This window comes from Trichogramma pretiosum, unplaced genomic scaffold (genome assembly GCF_000599845.2).
Source record: "Trichogramma pretiosum strain Unisexual culture from Peru unplaced genomic scaffold, Tpre_2.0 scaffold76, whole genome shotgun sequence".
Taxonomy (NCBI): domain Eukaryota; kingdom Metazoa; phylum Arthropoda; class Insecta; order Hymenoptera; family Trichogrammatidae; genus Trichogramma; species Trichogramma pretiosum.
In genome coordinates, this window is record NW_019640848.1 from 122,922 (window position 1) to 141,751 (window position 18,830).

The 18,830-nt window shown below is 32.5% G+C and overlaps 4 protein-coding genes across 4 annotated transcripts; 1 reads left to right on the plus strand and 3 right to left on the minus strand.

Annotated features, from left to right (window-relative positions):
• The first annotated feature begins 133 nt into the window (after positions 1-133).
• Positions 134-1,646, plus strand: LOC106655722 (cob(I)yrinic acid a,c-diamide adenosyltransferase, mitochondrial-like). The gene is made up of 4 exons (XM_014376246.2): positions 134-348; positions 428-506; positions 682-1,027; positions 1,108-1,646. Exons 2-4 carry the CDS (start codon positions 430-432, stop codon positions 1,333-1,335), a joined length of 651 nt encoding a protein of 216 aa, XP_014231732.1. The 5' UTR covers positions 134-348; positions 428-429; the 3' UTR covers positions 1,336-1,646.
• A 127-nt stretch (positions 1,647-1,773) lies between these two features.
• On the minus strand, positions 1,774-2,755 carry LOC106655719 (ribosome maturation protein SBDS). Its single transcript, XM_014376243.2, has 2 exons — positions 2,486-2,755; positions 1,774-2,402 (listed from the first exon to the last, which is right to left on the minus strand). Exons 1-2 carry the CDS (start codon positions 2,614-2,616, stop codon positions 1,775-1,777), a joined length of 759 nt encoding a protein of 252 aa, XP_014231729.1. The 5' UTR covers positions 2,617-2,755; the 3' UTR covers position 1,774.
• Positions 2,756-3,027: 272 nt separating this feature from the next.
• Positions 3,028-5,487, minus strand: LOC106655718 (RUS1 family protein C16orf58 homolog). Its single transcript, XM_014376242.2, has 9 exons — positions 5,041-5,487; positions 4,788-4,945; positions 4,554-4,714; positions 4,280-4,484; positions 4,091-4,203; positions 3,815-4,014; positions 3,476-3,735; positions 3,226-3,403; positions 3,028-3,153 (listed from the first exon to the last, which is right to left on the minus strand). The coding sequence occupies exons 1-9, from the start codon at positions 5,114-5,116 to the stop codon at positions 3,095-3,097; spliced, it is 1,410 nt and encodes a 469-aa protein (XP_014231728.1). The 5' UTR covers positions 5,117-5,487; the 3' UTR covers positions 3,028-3,094.
• A 7,947-nt stretch (positions 5,488-13,434) lies between these two features.
• LOC106655682 (putative inorganic phosphate cotransporter) lies at positions 13,435-18,830 on the minus strand. Its single transcript, XM_014376197.2, has 4 exons — positions 18,761-18,830; positions 15,445-15,861; positions 14,158-14,546; positions 13,435-14,067 (listed from the first exon to the last, which is right to left on the minus strand). The coding sequence occupies exons 1-4, from the start codon at positions 18,828-18,830 to the stop codon at positions 13,435-13,437; spliced, it is 1,509 nt and encodes a 502-aa protein (XP_014231683.1).

An 18,830-nucleotide genomic window follows, 5' to 3' on the forward strand; every position in this document is an offset into this window, starting at 1 on the left:
AATGTTTTTTCTATAATCTTAACGAGATGCCGGTAAGGTCACAGTCTATAATCGTACACGGTACATATCGCCTGCAAGCACCGGAATGGTCCGAAGAGTAAATTTACTCTGCGCGCAGTTCACCGTGGTGTGTGAGGCGTAAGCCTGTACGTATACTACAGCTGCGGCGACCCATCGCATCTCGGATAAACTCTTGCGTGTTACACCATTTTTATCAATAAAACAACTCGGTTTAAAGACGCGTAAACGCAGTGAATAACGTGCATAAGTTCAAGAGCATTCAAACGATTACATATCATAGATATTTCTCCGTTCTCGAGTGTTACTGAATCGATCCAAAGACGAACGGTAGGTAGTGCTTTATTTACATTGAGTTCGAGGCGGCCGCACAATCTACATCTCTTGAAAAATAATTTTCTCTTTGCAGAAATGGAGCTAGCGAGAAATTTTTGGAGCAAATCTTTGTTCGCGTACAAATCCAGTGTTCGATCGTCGTTTAAAAATAGGTAAAGCACGTGTTTCTTATCTAACCTATGCATAAGTTTTAAAGAATTTTGACCTTTTGAGTATAAATTTCATTTATAATAAATTATTGTTGAACACAATTTTCAAATAATAAATTACATTTTTGTCCATTTTAAAAAAATGTTCAAAATTTTTCTCATTCATTTATTTTTACAGTTTAAACAAATTCTCTTCCTCTCCTGAGACTCACACAACACCTAAAGTAGCTGATTTAGAAGATAAAATAACAGATGAAAAGATTCACAATGCATTGGGTGCAACAAATGAGTTAACTTGCTATTTAGGTTTAGCAAGAGAGTTTGCCAATGAAAGTAAAGAAGAGCACCCTTATAAAGACAAATTGAAAAGAGTTCAAATGATTCTTTTTGACTTACACTACTCAATTTTGAGATCTACACCTGGTGAGAAAAAATTGTTTGAGAATCGTCATACAAAAGATCTTGAAGAATGGATTCAAGAATACTCAAAACAACTTCCACCTCCTGAAGATTATATTGTTCCAGTAAATTTTTTATTAATTTATTTAAAAAAAAACTAAAATTAAATGAATTTCAAAAATTAATTATTACATTCTCTTTTCAGGGAGGTGGTAAAGCTTGTGCATCATTGCATATCGCAAGATCAATCTGTAAAAGAGCAGAACACAGCGTAATACCTTTGGTAAACAATGGTATTTTAGATAAAAAAGCCCAAGATTACTTAAAGTGTTTAGCAGAATTTCTTTTAACTACATCTCGAATTGCTGCTAAATGTGACAAACGAACAGAAAATATTTATATACCTAGTGCAGAAGTTACTAAAGAAAAGTAATTCAATTATTATAAAAGATTTCATTGTGCTATTAATTTTTCAATTGTAACGATTATTGTTGTCAATTTGAGTTTGTCAAATGACTATTTTTGGTGCAATGAAATAGCAAAGAAATTGTTAGTCATTAGTTTTTCATAAATTGCACTTACAGTGCACTTAGAACTAAAAAAAGATTGTAAATATGGACAATGGATGATTCTCAGTACTTTTTATTATTTATCATATGTGCAAGACTTATATATCACTGACGATTTATAAACATTAATCTGTACATGTATATTTTTTGTAAGTAAATGTTAATTTAATGTAAATATACCTTTTATAAAAATATATTTTAATTAAGTTAAAACATAATTAGTTCATTTTTAATTACTTATAAAACATTGAAATTAGAAAAAAACTAAAATTCATTTTACATATCTCGAAACAATTTGATAAATTACTCTAGAACTTCATCACCTTCTGTAATTTCTTTCAAACTCAACAGTTCAATGAAACCAGAGCCTTTGGTTTCTGATCTTACTATTTCATCAATTGCTCTATAGTGACCTGGATCAATTAGACATACCATGTCTAATGTTCCACTATTCCAGTCTTCATTTTCGATTGTTGCAATTAACTTCACTAATTTTTCCCTTATTTTACGAGCTTCTTTTCCAGAAATTGACATTTTTAGTCTCATCTGTGCTCTTTCTAATGGCATCACATTTTTCAATTGCGGAATGAGTTCTAAAGCTTGTTGTTTTGCATTACGATTTGGTTTCACTGAAAAATGCACATCTTTCATAGCTTTTTCAATTAATGATACAGAATATGGACGTTTACTATCAGGATTTACACATTTGTCTGCGACTGTAGTAGCAATATCTTTGAACATGGCATCTAATGCTGAATGTCTCTCTTTATCTGAAACTTGTAATTCACCTTTAGCTAAAATGTCTTTGCAAATTTCAGTTTGGTCATCTTTCCCAAAAGCCTTGATAAGATCTTCTTTTTTGGCTACTTGTCCTTTGGATACATTTGTGAAAACAGTATGTGTTTGTAACACCTCATCAATATCTTTTTCTCTAAAAAATAAAAAAAAATATTAAGTAACCTAGAAATTTAATGTTTTATATAAAACAACTCATGAAGTGAATATTTAATTTACATATTATTGCGCCAAGAAACAACTTTATTCCTGTAACAAGCAATTTCGAATCTTTTCCCTGCTTTTTTCATCCGCACTATCGCCACATTTGTGAGTCTTATTTGATTTGTTGGAGTGAATATTTTCGACATTTTTATTTGATTCAATAAAAACAGAAAGGTTTAAATATACTGTATATTTTAAAGATTAATATAACTATTGATAGACACTTAGAGTCTGTGATATCCAACACGTGCTTGCTGACACTTTCGATAAACAGATTGAGTTAGACTGTAGGGTTCCTTTCTTATTGTGATGTTATAGCGCAGTTGTCTGCACTGATGTTACGACTTCGACCACTAGATAGAGCTACTAGTATCTTCATAAAAAAACTTTAAATTGATCAAAATTAAACAAAAATAAAGCATCTTCTATATTTTTGGTATAAAAATTTTTTTTTATTTATAAAAATATGTTTGTGTATAAATATATTCATGTAGTTTCTAAATTTTTCAAAGTTTACATAAAAAATCGAATTTGTAAAATCTAAAAGAATAATTTTTCTAAAATTAAGTAAGAAGTTTCACTTTCAGCAAAATAATTAAACTATAAAAAAATAAAGATTATAAATTATCGCCAAGTTCCTCTCCATTGTTTCACAGGCAACATATTTGATTTGACTATCCAATCTGAAATAAAGCAGATATTCATAGTTTGTTTATCTTCAAAATTATTATCAATTATGTAGTTAAAGCCTTTACCGCTTTCATTCAAAACTTTAGAAAATGAATTATATTCTTGTAAAGCTATTTGATCCAGAGCTAAGACTAATTCGCCAGGAAGTACTAGTTCATCATCATTTAATCTAGTTGCAATTTCCTGTACCTTGTTATGATTTACATATGATGATCCACTCCACTGCATTTTTGTTAAAGCTTCCTGTGAAAATAAATATAAATAAAAATTTGATGCAAAATGAGTAACTACAAATGGTATTTTATATAAACATACACATCGCAGATTTTTTATTTGACATATCATTAAAGCATAAATACAAGAATGAAAATATGCTTTTAAAATGTCTGTATCATTTACATCTTCTGTGAGAATAATGTAAATCTTTCTAGTTTTCAAATTAACTACAGGTAAAAATTTTCTGGTTTGGAAAAGATTCAGTAAACACCAAACATCTTGTGACTGAATTAAACCCCATTGAAGAACTTGCTGTAAAGAGCCACCTATTTCTATATTAAAACCAAAAATTTTTTTGGCTGAAATTGAATGAAAATATAAAATTATTATTTAGATAAAAGTATCTTAAAACATTTTAAACATTTCCTTATAACTTACAAGGTTTTTCTAAAAATAAAAAGACAGATTCCCTTTTATTGATATCTTCAACCCTTGATATTGATTGATCAACTAAAAAATCTTCAATCACCAAACATAAACGATCTTCATTCAAGGTATTAATTTCAAGCGATGTTACTCCATAGTAATTTGAAATAACGTGTACTATGACTAGGATGAAACATAGGTATATAAAAAGTCTAAAATCAAGTAAAAATATATAAAATAATGTAAATTAAAATTTGTTATATTTGTAAGTATGAGTAAGCAACTTGCTTTTCAGGAACAACTAATAGAATTAAAATGCCAACAATTGAACCGGCTAAATTGACCAGAGTTCCTTGACTATGTTCTTTAGCAGAGACATCTGCCATATTATCTTTGATGGCCTAAGTCAAAAACAAAAATAATCCGTTAAAATATATCTTACTAAAATAAAGTACAAGTAATTCAATATATATTTACATGATGTTGCATTATGGCTACTCTTGTTGCTCCACCAGCGATACCAACTATTGCTTTCATACCCGTAGTTAAACATAAGGTATACAAAGAATAAGAAAGAAACGAAGACGATAAGTATGGTAACATAACTTCTATTGACATTGCAACGTCATTTAAAATATCTGCAAAAAGTCTCCATTTCTTACACTGACTATCTAAATTGTTCCTGAAATGGTAAATTTTAAATATGACGTTGAAAATTATAACTTTTATATGAAAGTATAAAAATGTTTACCCTTGCCACCAAGCAAATATTATCCTCCCAATCATCCCTGTTCCATCTTTCATAATCCATGTAATTGCAGCTGCCAAAGGAGTTGCTGAAGACTCACCCACTCCAACACCTCTCATAATCGAATGAGTTGTTAGAGTCCCATTGATGGTACTTGCAAAGGCCTTTACAAACATATATAAATTTTACTCGTTTTCATGTTTTCATTTAATTATGTTAAAATAATAAAATCCATACCTGCAAAGTGTCCCAAATTTGATAAGCAACATAGTCTTTGTGAACAGACTCAGGAAAGCCTTGAGGTAGAAAGACATTCTTGAAGAAAGAAAACGTTAAAGATTCTCCAAACTTTTGTCCTCTCGCTGGCTTCAAAGTACTCACGACCGCCGGGATGTCTATAGTATTCAACAGTACAATAAAAGTGATTAAGGTTATAGGAAAATACTTCAATCATTTGTGGCTCGAAACAAAAAAGGCAAAGACTACTGACCATTAGCTTTGTAGAAAAAAATCTCATGTCGATCGAAGCCATCGTTTTCTATGTACTCGATGTCTCGATTCAACATCGCGACTCCGTGCTCTGTGCAACATCAGAGCAGTTTCTTGAAGGGCAATATCGAGTCACTGGTGTTGGTGTTGTCTGCAGCGATCGAGTGCACAAATTGCAATTATCTTACGCGCAGTCGAGTCCGCTCTTCGCAATGACCAACAAACAACTAGCAGAAGTCGCCAAAGTGACGCAGGTAAAGCATGTATCGTTGTGTGGCATATATATTGTGCATGTGATCGTTGCGCTTCGTAAGGCTTCTCTATGCTCTCTCGGCTTGCACGAAAATGAATTTATGAAAAATCCGCGATACGATTATTATTCGCCGTGGCCGTCAAAAATTGCCAGCTCGTAGCGACATTTTCTAGTTCTGTTCTGATTTTATAATATTAATAGCAGTCAAGACACTATACACGTCCGGTTAATTTTTAAATGAAGAGTTCTTTTTTGCGCAAATCATCATTTTTCTTTTCCTTTTCCAAACAAGCTGGGGACTTTTCGAATCGCGCGATATGGAGCTTTGAGAATGGCTGTTTTCGATACTCTAAAATTGAACGGTGTTTGGCTATTTGATTTTTGAGGTGGAGTTGATTCTTCGACTTTTGAAGCTTCGTATCGAATATTTTTTTCTTCGTTTATATTTACAGATTTTTTAGGTCTCGTCAGAATTCGAAATTTTTCACTCAGTCTGTCTTTTTTAGGACTTTTCGAAGTTTCGTCGGGTTTCATAAGGTCTGTAGAGATTTCAACAAGTTTCTCAATGACTTCAAAATTTTCATGTTTGGTATCGACTTTTTCTTTGTTTTCCTTTGGTACAATTTTCTTTTGAATAAACTCGAAGATAACATTTTTCTTACTCTTGGAAGGCTGACTTTGAAATTCGTCTGAAATTGGTGTAATTTTATTGAGTACGTTCTGCATAGTGTTGTTAATTAATTTTTCAAATTACTTTTCAAAACATCATCGGTCGTTTGACTAACGGTGTTTTCAGAATTTTCGTTCTTTTGTTCTGAATTTTCCAATTTGGAAGTGGATTTGTTCTTACTCTCGTTAAATAGTCTGTGATAAAATCCAATAAAAAAATAAATAAATCGGTTCAAAAGCACACGAAGGTGACATAATGCTCATAATAGTGTCGTTATTATGACATTAAACCTATCATTGAAGGTTCTTCTTTTTACAGGTCCCAGGATGGAATGACTGCGTGGCTCGAAGCATCTCAGAATTAATTGGCAATTTTCCATTGGCATACCGATCGGTCTCTCGTACTGAACTCCTCTCGAGATATGCTTCTTTCGAATCTTGTATGATCCTTCGCTGGCCCTAAAAATCATTTCGTACAAATAAAATCAATTATTGACTTGTACAAAAATTATAAATCTGGGTGAGCATTGATTTCGGGAAATTATTTTTATTTCATTAGTGAATTCTGCTGACCTTGTCCAAACGATCATAGTTTAATAGTTAATTGTATTATATACTGGGTTCTTAAGCGAGATTACATGATTAGTAAATAAAAGGTACACACGCGAGCCGGTTATTAGGGAGACAACCATTTGTCACCCTTAACTCTTGCAGTTGAATCTGTTTTCAACCGAGTGAGAAAAAGATTTAATAATGAAGAGACCCGGTTGCGATGATCGTTTTCTTTTTTCAAAATGTATCTTTTTCTTCATTTTGGAATTAAAAAAAAATTAACCCGATTGTTTGCACAATCTCTAATAAAAAATTCTATGGACGAGTAACATACATGGCATGAGTATAGTGACATTAACGGAAAACGCGCTTTTTCATCCTCAAAATTTTCATGGTTTACACGTTTTCCGATGCTTAATTCTAGCAACTCGATATACAGATAAAATGGTTAATACACGCGTAGTCAAAATGGAAAAATTTCATTCGCGATTTTAGCTTAAATTTCAAAGGGTTTAAAGTAATATCTCATATATGCTACATTGATGTGAAAACTGATAATATATTTGCGCGGCTATTGATCGTACTCGTACCCCCTGATTCTCAAATTGAAGTATAATAAATGAAATATACATTTCAAGAATACGTATCAGATAAATGTTGTTGTGAATTTCGGGTCGGGCGGGCATTAGCTGGGTAAATTTTTTTTCCATTTATACACGAGCGATACTATCAAAGGTATTATAGGTGACAGGACAAAGCCCAGATGAGAAAATATAAGCCGTGTGAAAAATGCCTTGATTCGTGCCGCATTCCAGCGCTGTGTACTCGAAGCACATGTGTACAATATACAACACATGTGTATATGAAAATTGCTCGGCTGCTGCAGCCTTCCGGGACTCGGTGTGATGCTCTTGCTTTCCTTTTGCAGGAATTGCTTATGTATATTTTGTAGCTATACTTATGCACCTGCACTGTGACCTTTTTCACTTATAACGATCATGAGATGCTTTATTATCCACTCGCGCACGCATCTCGTGCGACGTGTCTTTGATAGTTTAAGAGTTTGTATGCGTGTTACACATAATATAGCGCGCGCGTGTGTGTGCTTCTGCAATATTTATTATTTTTTCTTTTTTTTTTATCACTTTACCGGTACCAAGTCAGTCGCGTGTTTAATCTTTCATAATACGGTACATCCAGAGCATAATAATGCGCGTACGTATATAGAATTTTGTGTGCGCGTAGTGTCGAGACACGTTATACTCGTGCGACTTGCTGGAATACATAAAGATTTCGCTTTATTTTGTTGATATTACATAATAAAAGCAAAAGAAGCTCACGATAGCGAATACGCAGTCGTTTACGTGGAAAAGAATTAAATCTAATTGAAATATAATTAATCCCCTGGGGAACGGATTCTCCACCTTTCGCGAGTCGATGCGGAATCTGCACACGGGGTCAAACATCCGTTTTTTTTATACCAGGTATATTTATACGAGCTAGTATACTTTCCATATCGAACAAAAGCTACGAGCGAGATTGCGCGGGATATCTGTCATGTAAAAAAAGACGCCTGATATACATACCGATTTTGTTATATTTATAGGAAGTTAGTTTACAAGTGAGATCGGTACGTATGTATAGTAAGTCGAGATTGCCACACGCGCACGACCTCATGAGTTGTAAGTGACTTTGCTTGGATACAATGTAATCAAGAGTCTATTCTGCGCTCATAAATGCGCGTTCCACATATAATAAAACGCGAAAGATGCGCTTCTATATACCTGTCGCATTCCAACGAGAAGAAATATACATTAATCAAGTGCATTTTATATCACAGTTGTCTCGTCAGTTCTCTCTCTCTCTTTCTCTCTTTGACGTGCACGCGCTCTTTCTTTCAGCATTATTGTCTAATTTAACAAATACATATGCAAGACATTATTTTTGTAATTCGTGCATCGAGGCAATAATGAAACAAGTTACACATTAAAGGTCAAATATAATTGACAATGACCTTGCAAAGCGGCAACGACGTTCAAGCAAATAAGGAGAAAAAGATTTGCCGGCGATTAATCTTACTGCGGATGCGAATGTGAGTCTAGTTGCGACGACGACGACGACGATCCAGCAGCTGTTGCCTCTTTTGTGCTCGCATAACGATCGCTCCCAGTGGCTTTTCTGACACTGCTCGCCGGTCTGATCGTCGTAGCGCGAGTGCCGTTGTTGTTGTCGCTGCCGCTGTCGACCTCACCATCGCCTTTTATCGCGCGAATTTCTCGCTGCAACTTGGCAATTTTGCTCATGAGTTTTACTAACTCCACTTCGGCATAATCTATACTTATCGATGAGTCGTTATCCATTCGAGTACAGAGACCGCGCACAAATAGCGCGGACTATCATTTCGACAATTTTAAGGTTAATCAATAATTCAGCACTACTTCTAACCTACGACTAATTCAAAAGTTTTGACTTTAAAAATCGTATTTTGCTTTTTTCATAATTTCTAACAACGAAATATCGATCGTAAAATGTCAGGATCACCAGTAACTTTCTCTTTTCGGTTTCATGCCATACTAAAAGCTTCAGATAATATAACTACTTTATATATTATTAACCAGTAGTAGAAATTGTAATATAATTCAGTTTTCAAAAAGATTTAATTTTTAAGCTACGTTTGTAGTAATGATTTCTAGAACTGGGATAAAAGTACGCTCTCTCGCTTACTCGTACATGAAAGTACATCTAACTATCCGTACAAACATTCTGGTTCAATGATACAGCACTGGTAATATTAATGTTAGCAAACAATCCCATACCTACTGATTAGTGACACTGGTGCAATACTGGCTATCGTCGTTGCACTTATATTAAATCAGGAGGCAAATTTTAGTACTAATAATCAATATTTGACAATTAGTGTTTGATGTTTATTAAATTTAATAAAAAAAGGAGACATGTAATTTTTGTATAATCTTATTTATTCGTTTTAATTAGCTTTAATGAACACATATCATCTTATGGATAAAAATGAACTTTGTTTAGGTATTTTAATTGTTAAATTTGTCAGTAAAAAATGTTTTGATAAGAAATTATCGGATCTCACGTACTTACATTGAGACAATAATTTTTTGAAGCGTTAACGGTCATAAGTATTAAAATTAAATGCTTTATGACGTTTTAATACAACAATAATGCAATATTTATGACCTTAAGTGAGATCCAACAACTTCTTAACATAACATGTAATATTTTCAAGGACAAGTTATCTAAAAAAGTTACCCAAATAGTTTGAAGATAAAAAGTTACCCAAATAGTTTGAAGATAAAAAGTTAGTATTTTATGCTCTTTATTTATTTATTTTTTTATTATTTCAACATATTTGCTTTGTCCATGACTTAAGGGGACATTCCCATTGCAAATTGTAGAAAAAATCACTTTTTAAATTTTTTTTTTTTTTTGGAAACTATAATTTTTAATCATTCCGGACCCTTTGGGTATTGTTTCTTACATATAAAACTACAAAAATTTTATGCAATAGTAGGCAAAAAATACGTTCATTTAAATGAAGCGTTTTACCGCACACCCGTGTCCTAAATAAAGCATTTTACCGCACACAAGTGTCCAAAAACGCTTTTTGCGCACTAAAAAATGTGTGAAAAAAGACATTTTTCTTTATACTATTGCATAAAATTTTGTATGCAACACGTGCCCAGCTTTTTGCGCACAGTGTGCGGAAAAAACACTCACTTTTGCCGGCGTAGCCGGCACTCGTGTCTTTTTCCGCACACTCGTGCCCAAAACCGCCTTTTGGGCACTTGTTACACAAATAACTATTTCGTCATACTATTGCATAAAAAAAATTTTTTATGGGACTTAAGACCCATTTTGTTGGCTGTAGACGGAATTTGCTGAAATCCGTGTTTCGGCTCTTGGCAGCGATTGAGAAAAAACTACTGGTCCGATCTTTAAGTTTAACGTCTCGTTTTGATCGTTACAACATTCAATTTCACTGTCCCAATATTAAGAAAACTCGGTCCACATACATACATACATCCACACACATCGATAGATAGGCAGACGGACACACATCAGTCACAAATTCGACCTAGTTTATGCATATATATTCGACATATGAGCCACAACAATTGACAAAAGTCCATTTTAGACCCATCACAAAGCTTGCTCTATAAGGGAGTAAAAAGGTTACAGTCATCACATCGGGAAAGGTAATTGGAATCGTAGGCTACTCTGAGCAGGGACTTCAGCATACTTTTCTTCATTTTCCATTATTTTTGTTTATTCATTGCAAATCTTTTGATTGAGAGTGACCTGTAAGTTCGTTCATTTCGTTCGTTCGTTCAAGGTGCGAGTATTTCCATAAATGTTTTATTTAGTTTCTTCTACGCGAAAAAATAAAGCAGCCTAAGCCGCACTCACAGTCTGAACTTACTAATAACACGAAGATTATTTTTGAGAGATTAGGTCGAAAAATCTTTTAACACTAAAATTAATTTTTATTGAAAAAATCGATTAAACAAATGTTGAACGCCATCAAAAAAACTGACTGCTTAGTATGCAAATGAATAATCAGATACTTAAAAACGGCAGTTGAAAGAAAAAGTTCAACAGCAATTAAAAAAAATTTTAATTCAAGTAAATTAATCAATTCAAATTAAAAACATTAAAAATGAATGAAAAACTAAGTAAAAAGTGTAACGAAAATATTATTCGTTATACTCTCTCCCGATAATTGTTATTAATTTTAAATAATTATAAATACTATGTCAAATATGTATTTCATTTTCAGCACGACTGATCGTCAACCGACGAGTCGCGGCGCCGTTGGTGTGCGACGAGAGGGGAGAGAGAAATAATTTCGGGGCTCGCGCCTAGGATATATAAGCCGGCGAGCTGAGACTATTACTGGCTTTGCTACCGATTTCGATACCGATTATAATGGAAAAGACTTTAATATTCTGTGTTAATATTTTTAAATTGAATTTTTTAGTTTTTTTACTTCAAATATTTGATAAGCTATTACACAAATACTAACTTTTTTGGGTTTACAACAGCGTCATCTTACACCCAATATTTATTTACGTACTTTTATAGGTGCAGATATTAGGTCCCCATCATGCCCACAAGCACACAATCTCCCTGCCCCAAATATACTAAAATATGTACATTAAGGACTTAGGGAAGTAAAAAAGTAACATGTCTAAGATCAAAAGTAAATTGACTTACGTCTGATCTCAGACATTATTTTTTTATCTGCAAAAAATTTAAATATTTTGAAAAACAATCGATTTCTATATAAAATAAAAAATACATTTTTCTTTATCCCATTCTCGAAAGTACGAAAATTCATGTTTGAATGTGGGAAAAAAGTAAGACTTGTTTCCTCTGTCAAAGTTGCGCGGAAGTATGCGAAAGTATTTCCATGACAGCGGTAACCAATATTTTAATATTCGTTTGATTTTAACTACAAAGTGAAAAAAGTTTGTGAATAATAATGTTGATTTATTTGATGGCATTGATAATATAAATAAATACTATTCCGTCAATTATAAAAATTGGAGTTTTGATTCCGTAATTTGACTTTACTTACTCAGTTCGTTCTTGTCAATTTCAGGTCGTAAAGTATAATTAACAGGGACTTTTTCGGTAATAAAATATTCAAATATTAGTTAAAAATGAACTATGCAAGTACTGAAAAATTATGGTTCATTATAATATATTTTAAAAATTCTTTACAATCATAACGTTTATTACTCAGTCACTCACTTTTTCCCTCGATCTCTCATTCAAATTAAGAAAACTACTTTATTGAAATTTTTGAAAACTACTTTTTTTATCTAGATAAATGTCTACTCTTGGATAAATATAAATATACGTATCAATTATCCATTCCATTTCATTCTTTAACTTACCAAACGTACTTTCGAACAGGCATAAAGAAAAATTGTTCATAGCGACGCGGGTCCAAAGTTGAAGTTCTGTCTCTGCGAGTATGCTCCCATTGCTTCACTTTAATACATGCTGATAACCCTTTTCTTATGAATAATTAGCACCGATAGCAAAAAAGTATACTTTGAATAGCTTACTCTTGTACACAAGTGACAATTTTTTGAATATCGCTGGCAAAGATTTTTTATGAAATATTAGCGGTAGAAAAGAAATTTGCACGAATAATACTTTTTTCGAAAGTACCATTTGCGCTCAAGCAAATTTGACGTTGGCAACACTTCTGAAAAGTATAAGGTGGACAGATTGTACTTTATAGTGCTAAAAATTACTTTTTGGGAATTAAGCGCAGAGGCAGAAGTTCGACTTTAGTCACTGGTCTCGATGTACTAATTTTTATTAACTTATTATTAGATCAATGTAAAAATTTAACACTGAGTTTTATTTTCTACAGAAGTAGTCTATACTACTATTAAATTTTAAAAGTTACATATTAATAAAAATATTATCATTTAAAAAAACCTTTATAAATAACAATTTACTTTTGCTTGAAACGGTACTATAACTGCGTATGTATTTTCCAATTTTCTATAAAAATGGGGCCACAGTTTGGAAATTCACACGCAATATGTGTAGATATATCGCACATTTTTCCAAGCAGAAAATTCATTGAATCAGCTGATTCCATTACTTAAAATTGAATATCTGCAATAAAGATAATAAGTTATCTACTTATAAATATGCATGAATCATACGAATAAAAATAAAACCTACCAACAGTTTCAAAGGGCCCCGCTGTCGTTGCTCAATTCAAATTCATTTTGTAAATTCCAAAACATTATCCGGGTTCGTTGAAAGGAGCATTTTTTGCTTTCCTGATTTTTCATGTTCCATTTTTAATCCTCCAACTTTCACCTATTTAATAAGATACGCAGCTGTAGGCGCCCAAGCATCGCTTCATGTTATCAATGTTTGAGACTTATCAGATTCTGGTGGGCTTGTATGAGTTCCGCTTGCACGAATACTTAATTCAATATGATTTTCGTTACAATCGACTTGGGGATTCGCAGCTTTTGAATCATTTTCTACAGCCGCAGATTGATCGTCCCAAGGCTGCCTTTCAGTCGATCCAAACACTTGGAAAACTACAGCTCCTATTAACCAAATGGCCGCTGTTAAGGAGAAAAGAGTTTTCCACTGATCTGGGTCAGTGGGATCTGTAACGATGGCGCCATGTACTAAAGGTGCAGCGATGGCACCACAATTAGCAATGGTATTCATACCGGCCATGAGAAGTCCAGCGTAATTCGTCGAAAGATCTAAATGATTGGCATGGTGACCACTGTATATCGTAATATTTGTTGTTATTCCGATGTACAATAGAAATATCGCGAAAACTGAATTTTCAGAGTTAGTGTAGCCGAGAACTAATATGCACAGTGCAGGCACGACCATCCCAAAACCATTCCACAACATACGTGATGACCTCGTGGTTAAAGTTCCGTTCTTCACAAGCATGTGATTGAGCCAAATCACCAGCATATTAAATGCAAACGCGGTAAAATACGGTAAGCCTGAATGAGTGCCGATCTATAGAATGAAAAGGAAAAAAACATAATGAAATAAAAAATTCCTTTAAATTTAAAATTATGCAAAATGTTTAAATAATATATTACTCACGGTCGTCAAATCCATTTTCAATATTTTATCCAAGTATTCCGGACTCTTGGTTGCCAGCATCCAAAAACAAAATGTCTGAGAGCATTGAGCTACAAGAAGAGCATATACTGGACCAGACGATAGTACGGATTTCCAGGGAAAAGGTCCAGGCGCTTTTTCTTCGTGATTTCGCGAATTCATTATGTAATTTTTTTCTTCGACAGATATCGACGAATGACGGTTGGGGCTTTCACGTCCATAGAACATCCAACCAATTGCCCACAAAAGGGTGATTCCTCCCCATAATTCAAAACAATACTCCCACCCCTTTGGGTCAATTGAAGAAATAAGTCCGGTGGAGAAGAAGGAACAAACATTTCCGAACCAGCCCGCGCCGTACACTATTGAAACTAAAATAAAAGAGTTTTTCATTAACAACATTCTGATTTACAGCCAAAAAATGAAGGTTTATGAATTTATTGTGAGGAATGAACAATATATATGGGCTAAGCCATAATTAGCGTGATGGTCAAAACAATTTTTTTTCTCAAATTATGTACTTTTGAAGAGTACATTGAAAAGTGAAAATCCTGAAAGTTTCAGCCCTCTAGGTCCAATCCTATTGGATTTTCAGGGTCTTGAAGTTGAATTTTCTTTTTTTGCTGATATTTTGCTTACAATTCTGATTTTCTTGGGTAAATATGAAAAAATTGTTGAATCATGGGTTTTAATGTAAAATTTGATGTAGAATTCAAATTTGTACTTAAAAATCATATTAAGAAGTGGAGTCCCCATAAAAATGATATTTTCATGTCCTAATCATATTACTGTACTAAAAAAAATGTGTTCGTATCCTTCGATTAGACCCATATTGTAATATGTTCATCGATACACCAAAATACAACTTTTGATAAATTTTGGTTATCGGCAGACAAACAGAATTCATTATTGAGCTTAATATGAGTGAAAAATCAAAAAAAAGTGAAAAATTAGAGAAAAACCATGTTTCTTGACTCTTGACCATGACTTGACAGAATTGCAAGCAAAATATCAGCAAAAAAAGAAAATTCAACTTCAAGACCCTGAAAATCCAATAGGGTTGGACCTAGAGGGCTGAAACTTTCAGGATTTTCACTTTTCAATGTACTCTTCAAAAGTACATAATTTGAGAAAAAAAATTTTTTTGACCATCACGCTAATTATGGCTTAGCCCATATAAAAATCGGAGAAAATGGTAACAAGACTTGTAAGTGTTAATGGGTTGCTCTGTGTGAATTGTAGACTGAAAAATATTTATTGTATATTTACCGAATGTTGATCTTTCTTTTTCTGCAGCCCAATTGGAAAGGAAGGTATGCAACGTAGGCATCACAACTCCTTGGCATAGTCCACTTACAATCCTACATCCGCACACCCACCACACTCCTTGAGATGCCACAAACGGAATTAACATAGTGCAGACACCGCATAAGGCCACGCACAGTCCAAAAAAGAATTGACCGAACCTTTTTCGAGCAATCATTCCTCCAGGTATTTGAGTCATTACGTACCCCATGAAAAAGGTACTCAATACTAAATTTTCCTCTTTCGCGCTCCAATCGTATCTTGGGTTAGCAGATTCGCTTGTCATGGCCACAATTGTTACGTTCATTACTACTCGCATGGCGTAACATAAAAAGAAACTGGCCGCAAGCAGAAATACCTGGTTATACCGTTTTCCGAAGCCTAAAAAATGAAAATATATTAATTATTGTCCAATTATTTTCAAAACATCTGAGAAGAGGATTATATATTCACTAAAGGATTATAATAGGATTATATATTCAATAAAAGATTATAAGGAAGAATTGTATATTCATTAAAATCGAGCTGAATTGAATAAATAAATCTCGAAAGTCAAAAAATACCAATGAATACCAATGAACGGTACAGTACTATTCTTTATTTGAAAAATCAGGACGATTACAAATAGAACCCTGGATGGATATATTTTTAAAAAACACAGTTTTCATTAAGAAATCCGATTTTCCAAAAAGGACCCATCGAAAAAATAGAATCTAAAAGTATTTTACTATGACATGATTTTTAGGTCTTAAGTTATATCAATTGAAACAAATCTGATAAGCACCGCAGAACCGCACCCGGTGATTATTATCTCGAAAAGAAGAAATGGATATAATAGGAGTCACAAGTCACATCGCGAGGCTGTGAAAAGGAGTTCAAAAATTCCATAAAAATTCTCTGAGATACTTTGATAGTCGTGATCACCTCTGATCATATTTATATCGTGATTTCTTAACGGTAACATAGCGAAAAAAAAGCGAAAACTTGATTTTTTGCAAAAATTTTTACGTTTTTTTTCGTATAAGTAGCCATAACTTTTTTATTACGCAAAGAATCGAACTTTTGAACTCAGTTTCTGAAAGGGCATTAAATTTTACATCGAAATAGGTCCATACGAAACTTTTTGGAGGCCTAAAACTACAAAAAAAATCGCTGCGAAAACCAACAAAAAAATCGAGCATTTTGGTCGTTAATGGGTCAAGTTAGTGATTTGAAAATTAAATATAGCAAAATAATGAAAATTTTGGCAAGCACACTCACGATAAAATAATCTTAAGAAATAACAAATTTTAGCGAATAAAACCTAGATATTTTTATGATATTGCGGTATTTGATTCCGTCAAGTTAAAAATTTTGCAATTCGTGCGTGTGGATGACTGAATTTATAATTTGGCTTTTGGCAATTGCACATAAATAAACAAATATTAATTTCTACTTCCACTCTTTTTTTTATTTTTTGCTGTAGATACATCCAGGCTTAAAGTAATGATATCCGAATGATATCCAAAATGATAATATTCAGGATAAAATTTGGGACTCCATAAAAAAAATTTATACATATAATATTTTGATTTTCATTTAACCCTTTAACACCCGAAATGACCATTTTTGGACAACATTTGGAGCGATGAATTACACCGATTAAAAATTGTTTAAAAAAATTTTCAGACATCATTTCTTTCGTAAAATTTAATGTACTTTTCGAATCTGGGGTCAGAATTTTCAAAAATTTATTTAATAAAAAGTTATAAACAATTTTGTAAAAAATAACATGAAATTTCGAAAAAAAACCTCGTTTAACTCAAATTTCAATGCAGAAAGAAGGTTCGCTCGTGCGTCTCAACGCACGCAAATGAATTTGGTCAATGGCATGTATACTTTATTGTAAAATAGTAATAATTACGAAATTCAAGATGGCGATCATAAATTTGACTCCCGAAGACCTGTATGTCATAAAATGATTTCTACCATTTTTAACTCGATAACCATCATTTTTACGAGAAAAAGTTGTTGAATAAAAAGTGTTTAGAATTGATGAAAAAACATGCTTGATTTCTTTCAGAATTTTTTACAAAATGTTATTTTTTACAAAACTGTTTATAACTTTTTATTAAATAAATTTTTGAAAATTCTGACCCCAGATTCGAAAAGTGCATTAAATTTTACGATAGAAATGATGTCTGAAAATTTTTTTAAACAATTTTTAATCGGTGTAATTCATCGCTCCAAATGTTGTCCAAAAATGGTCATTTCGGGCGTTAAAGGGTTAAATAAAAATTAAAATATTATATGTATAAATTTTTTTTATGGAGTCCCACATTTTATCCTGAATGATATCCGAAATGATATCATTACTTTAAACCGGGATTATTCAAGGGAATGCGAAGTCAAACACCAGCAAAAAATTAGTTGAATTCGAGCAAATATGATTTCGCTTCACTATAATGAATAGTAAAGACAATATAGATTCGCCAAATCGAGAAGCACCCTTATTGATAACAAATTTTCCCAAAATACAAGTAGTGTACGTAAAGTTAGAGAGTGACTGGAAGAGAATTTTGTTCAATCAAGCGAAACAAACTTAGAAATATAGTTGGGCTTATATTCATTAAGTCATTATAGTGTAACATTTAATGAGACATTCGATATAACACTTGGTGTAAATGATAAAATGACTTATCTGTTTGATCATAATGAAGGTTTTACAGGTAACAAAATAAGTGATGCTTGAAAATTATAATTTTTGTCACATAGTGAAAGAAAAATTTTTTCGACCAGTTGTTGTGAAAAGAAATTATTTTACTGCCATTGAAGTTACAGACTTTTTTCTTTGCGCTTTTAAATGAAAAAGTTGTTGTATAAAAATCTGTGGTATTACAGCGCTAATAAATAATTCTATCTTATATGCTTCTATTAATGAGTCTTCGTAGTTTATCTTTTACAAGACTTGAGATTATGCTAGGCAAATATAAAAATCATTTCATTGTTTTACTCAATTGGCATTTAAAAAATATGGAACTGATAAATATAGTTCGAAGTTATCGTTATCGTAATATCTATATCTATTAAATACAATTTATAACCTGGTCAAATGAACTATATTTTTCTTCATAAAATGTTCGAAATCACGTTTAACTATGAGAAATAACTTTTAATGATTCAATAATATATTATATTAATTATTTTTTACAAATGAGAGAGCTTTGAGTTTTTATTTTCAGCAGATAGTTTTGATTTTTGGATTCCGAATGAATTTTTATAATGATTAAAAAAGACTAACCTTTTGGTTTTGGGAATTCCTCCACTTCCGGAATATTTTCGACGTCTGATTCTCTTCTTGTAGGTCCCAT

Coding starts and splice junctions, on each gene's coding strand:
- LOC106655719 (XM_014376243.2), bottom strand. CDS start 2,616: ATGTCGAAAATATTCACTCCAACAAATCAAATAAGACTCACAAATGTG. Junction 2,403..2,485: donor GTTTCTTGGCGCAATAATAT/GTAAATTAAATA, acceptor TTTATTTTTTAG/AGAAAAAGATATTGATGAGG.
- LOC106655718 (XM_014376242.2), bottom strand. CDS start 5,116: ATGTTGAATCGAGACATCGAGTACATAGAAAACGATGGCTTCGATCGA. Junction 4,946..5,040: donor TTTTTTCTACAAAGCTAATG/GTCAGTAGTCTT, acceptor TGAATACTATAG/ACATCCCGGCGGTCGTGAGT. Junction 4,015..4,090: donor CTATTAGTTGTTCCTGAAAA/GCAAGTTGCTTA, acceptor ACTTGATTTTAG/ACTTTTTATATACCTATGTT.
- LOC106655722 (XM_014376246.2), top strand. CDS start 430: ATGGAGCTAGCGAGAAATTTTTGGAGCAAATCTTTGTTCGCGTACAAA. Junction 507..681: donor CGATCGTCGTTTAAAAATAG/GTAAAGCACGTG, acceptor TTATTTTTACAG/TTTAAACAAATTCTCTTCCT. Junction 1,028..1,107: donor CTGAAGATTATATTGTTCCA/GTAAATTTTTTA, acceptor TTCTCTTTTCAG/GGAGGTGGTAAAGCTTGTGC.
- LOC106655682 (XM_014376197.2), bottom strand. CDS start 18,830: ATGGGACCTACAAGAAGAGAATCAGACGTCGAAAATATTCCGGAAGTG. Junction 15,862..18,760: donor GGAATTCCCAAAACCAAAAG/GTTAGTCTTTTT, acceptor TTCATTTTTTAG/GCTTCGGAAAACGGTATAAC. Junction 14,068..14,157: donor TGAAAATGGATTTGACGACC/GTGAGTAATATA, acceptor TTCATTCTATAG/ATCGGCACTCATTCAGGCTT.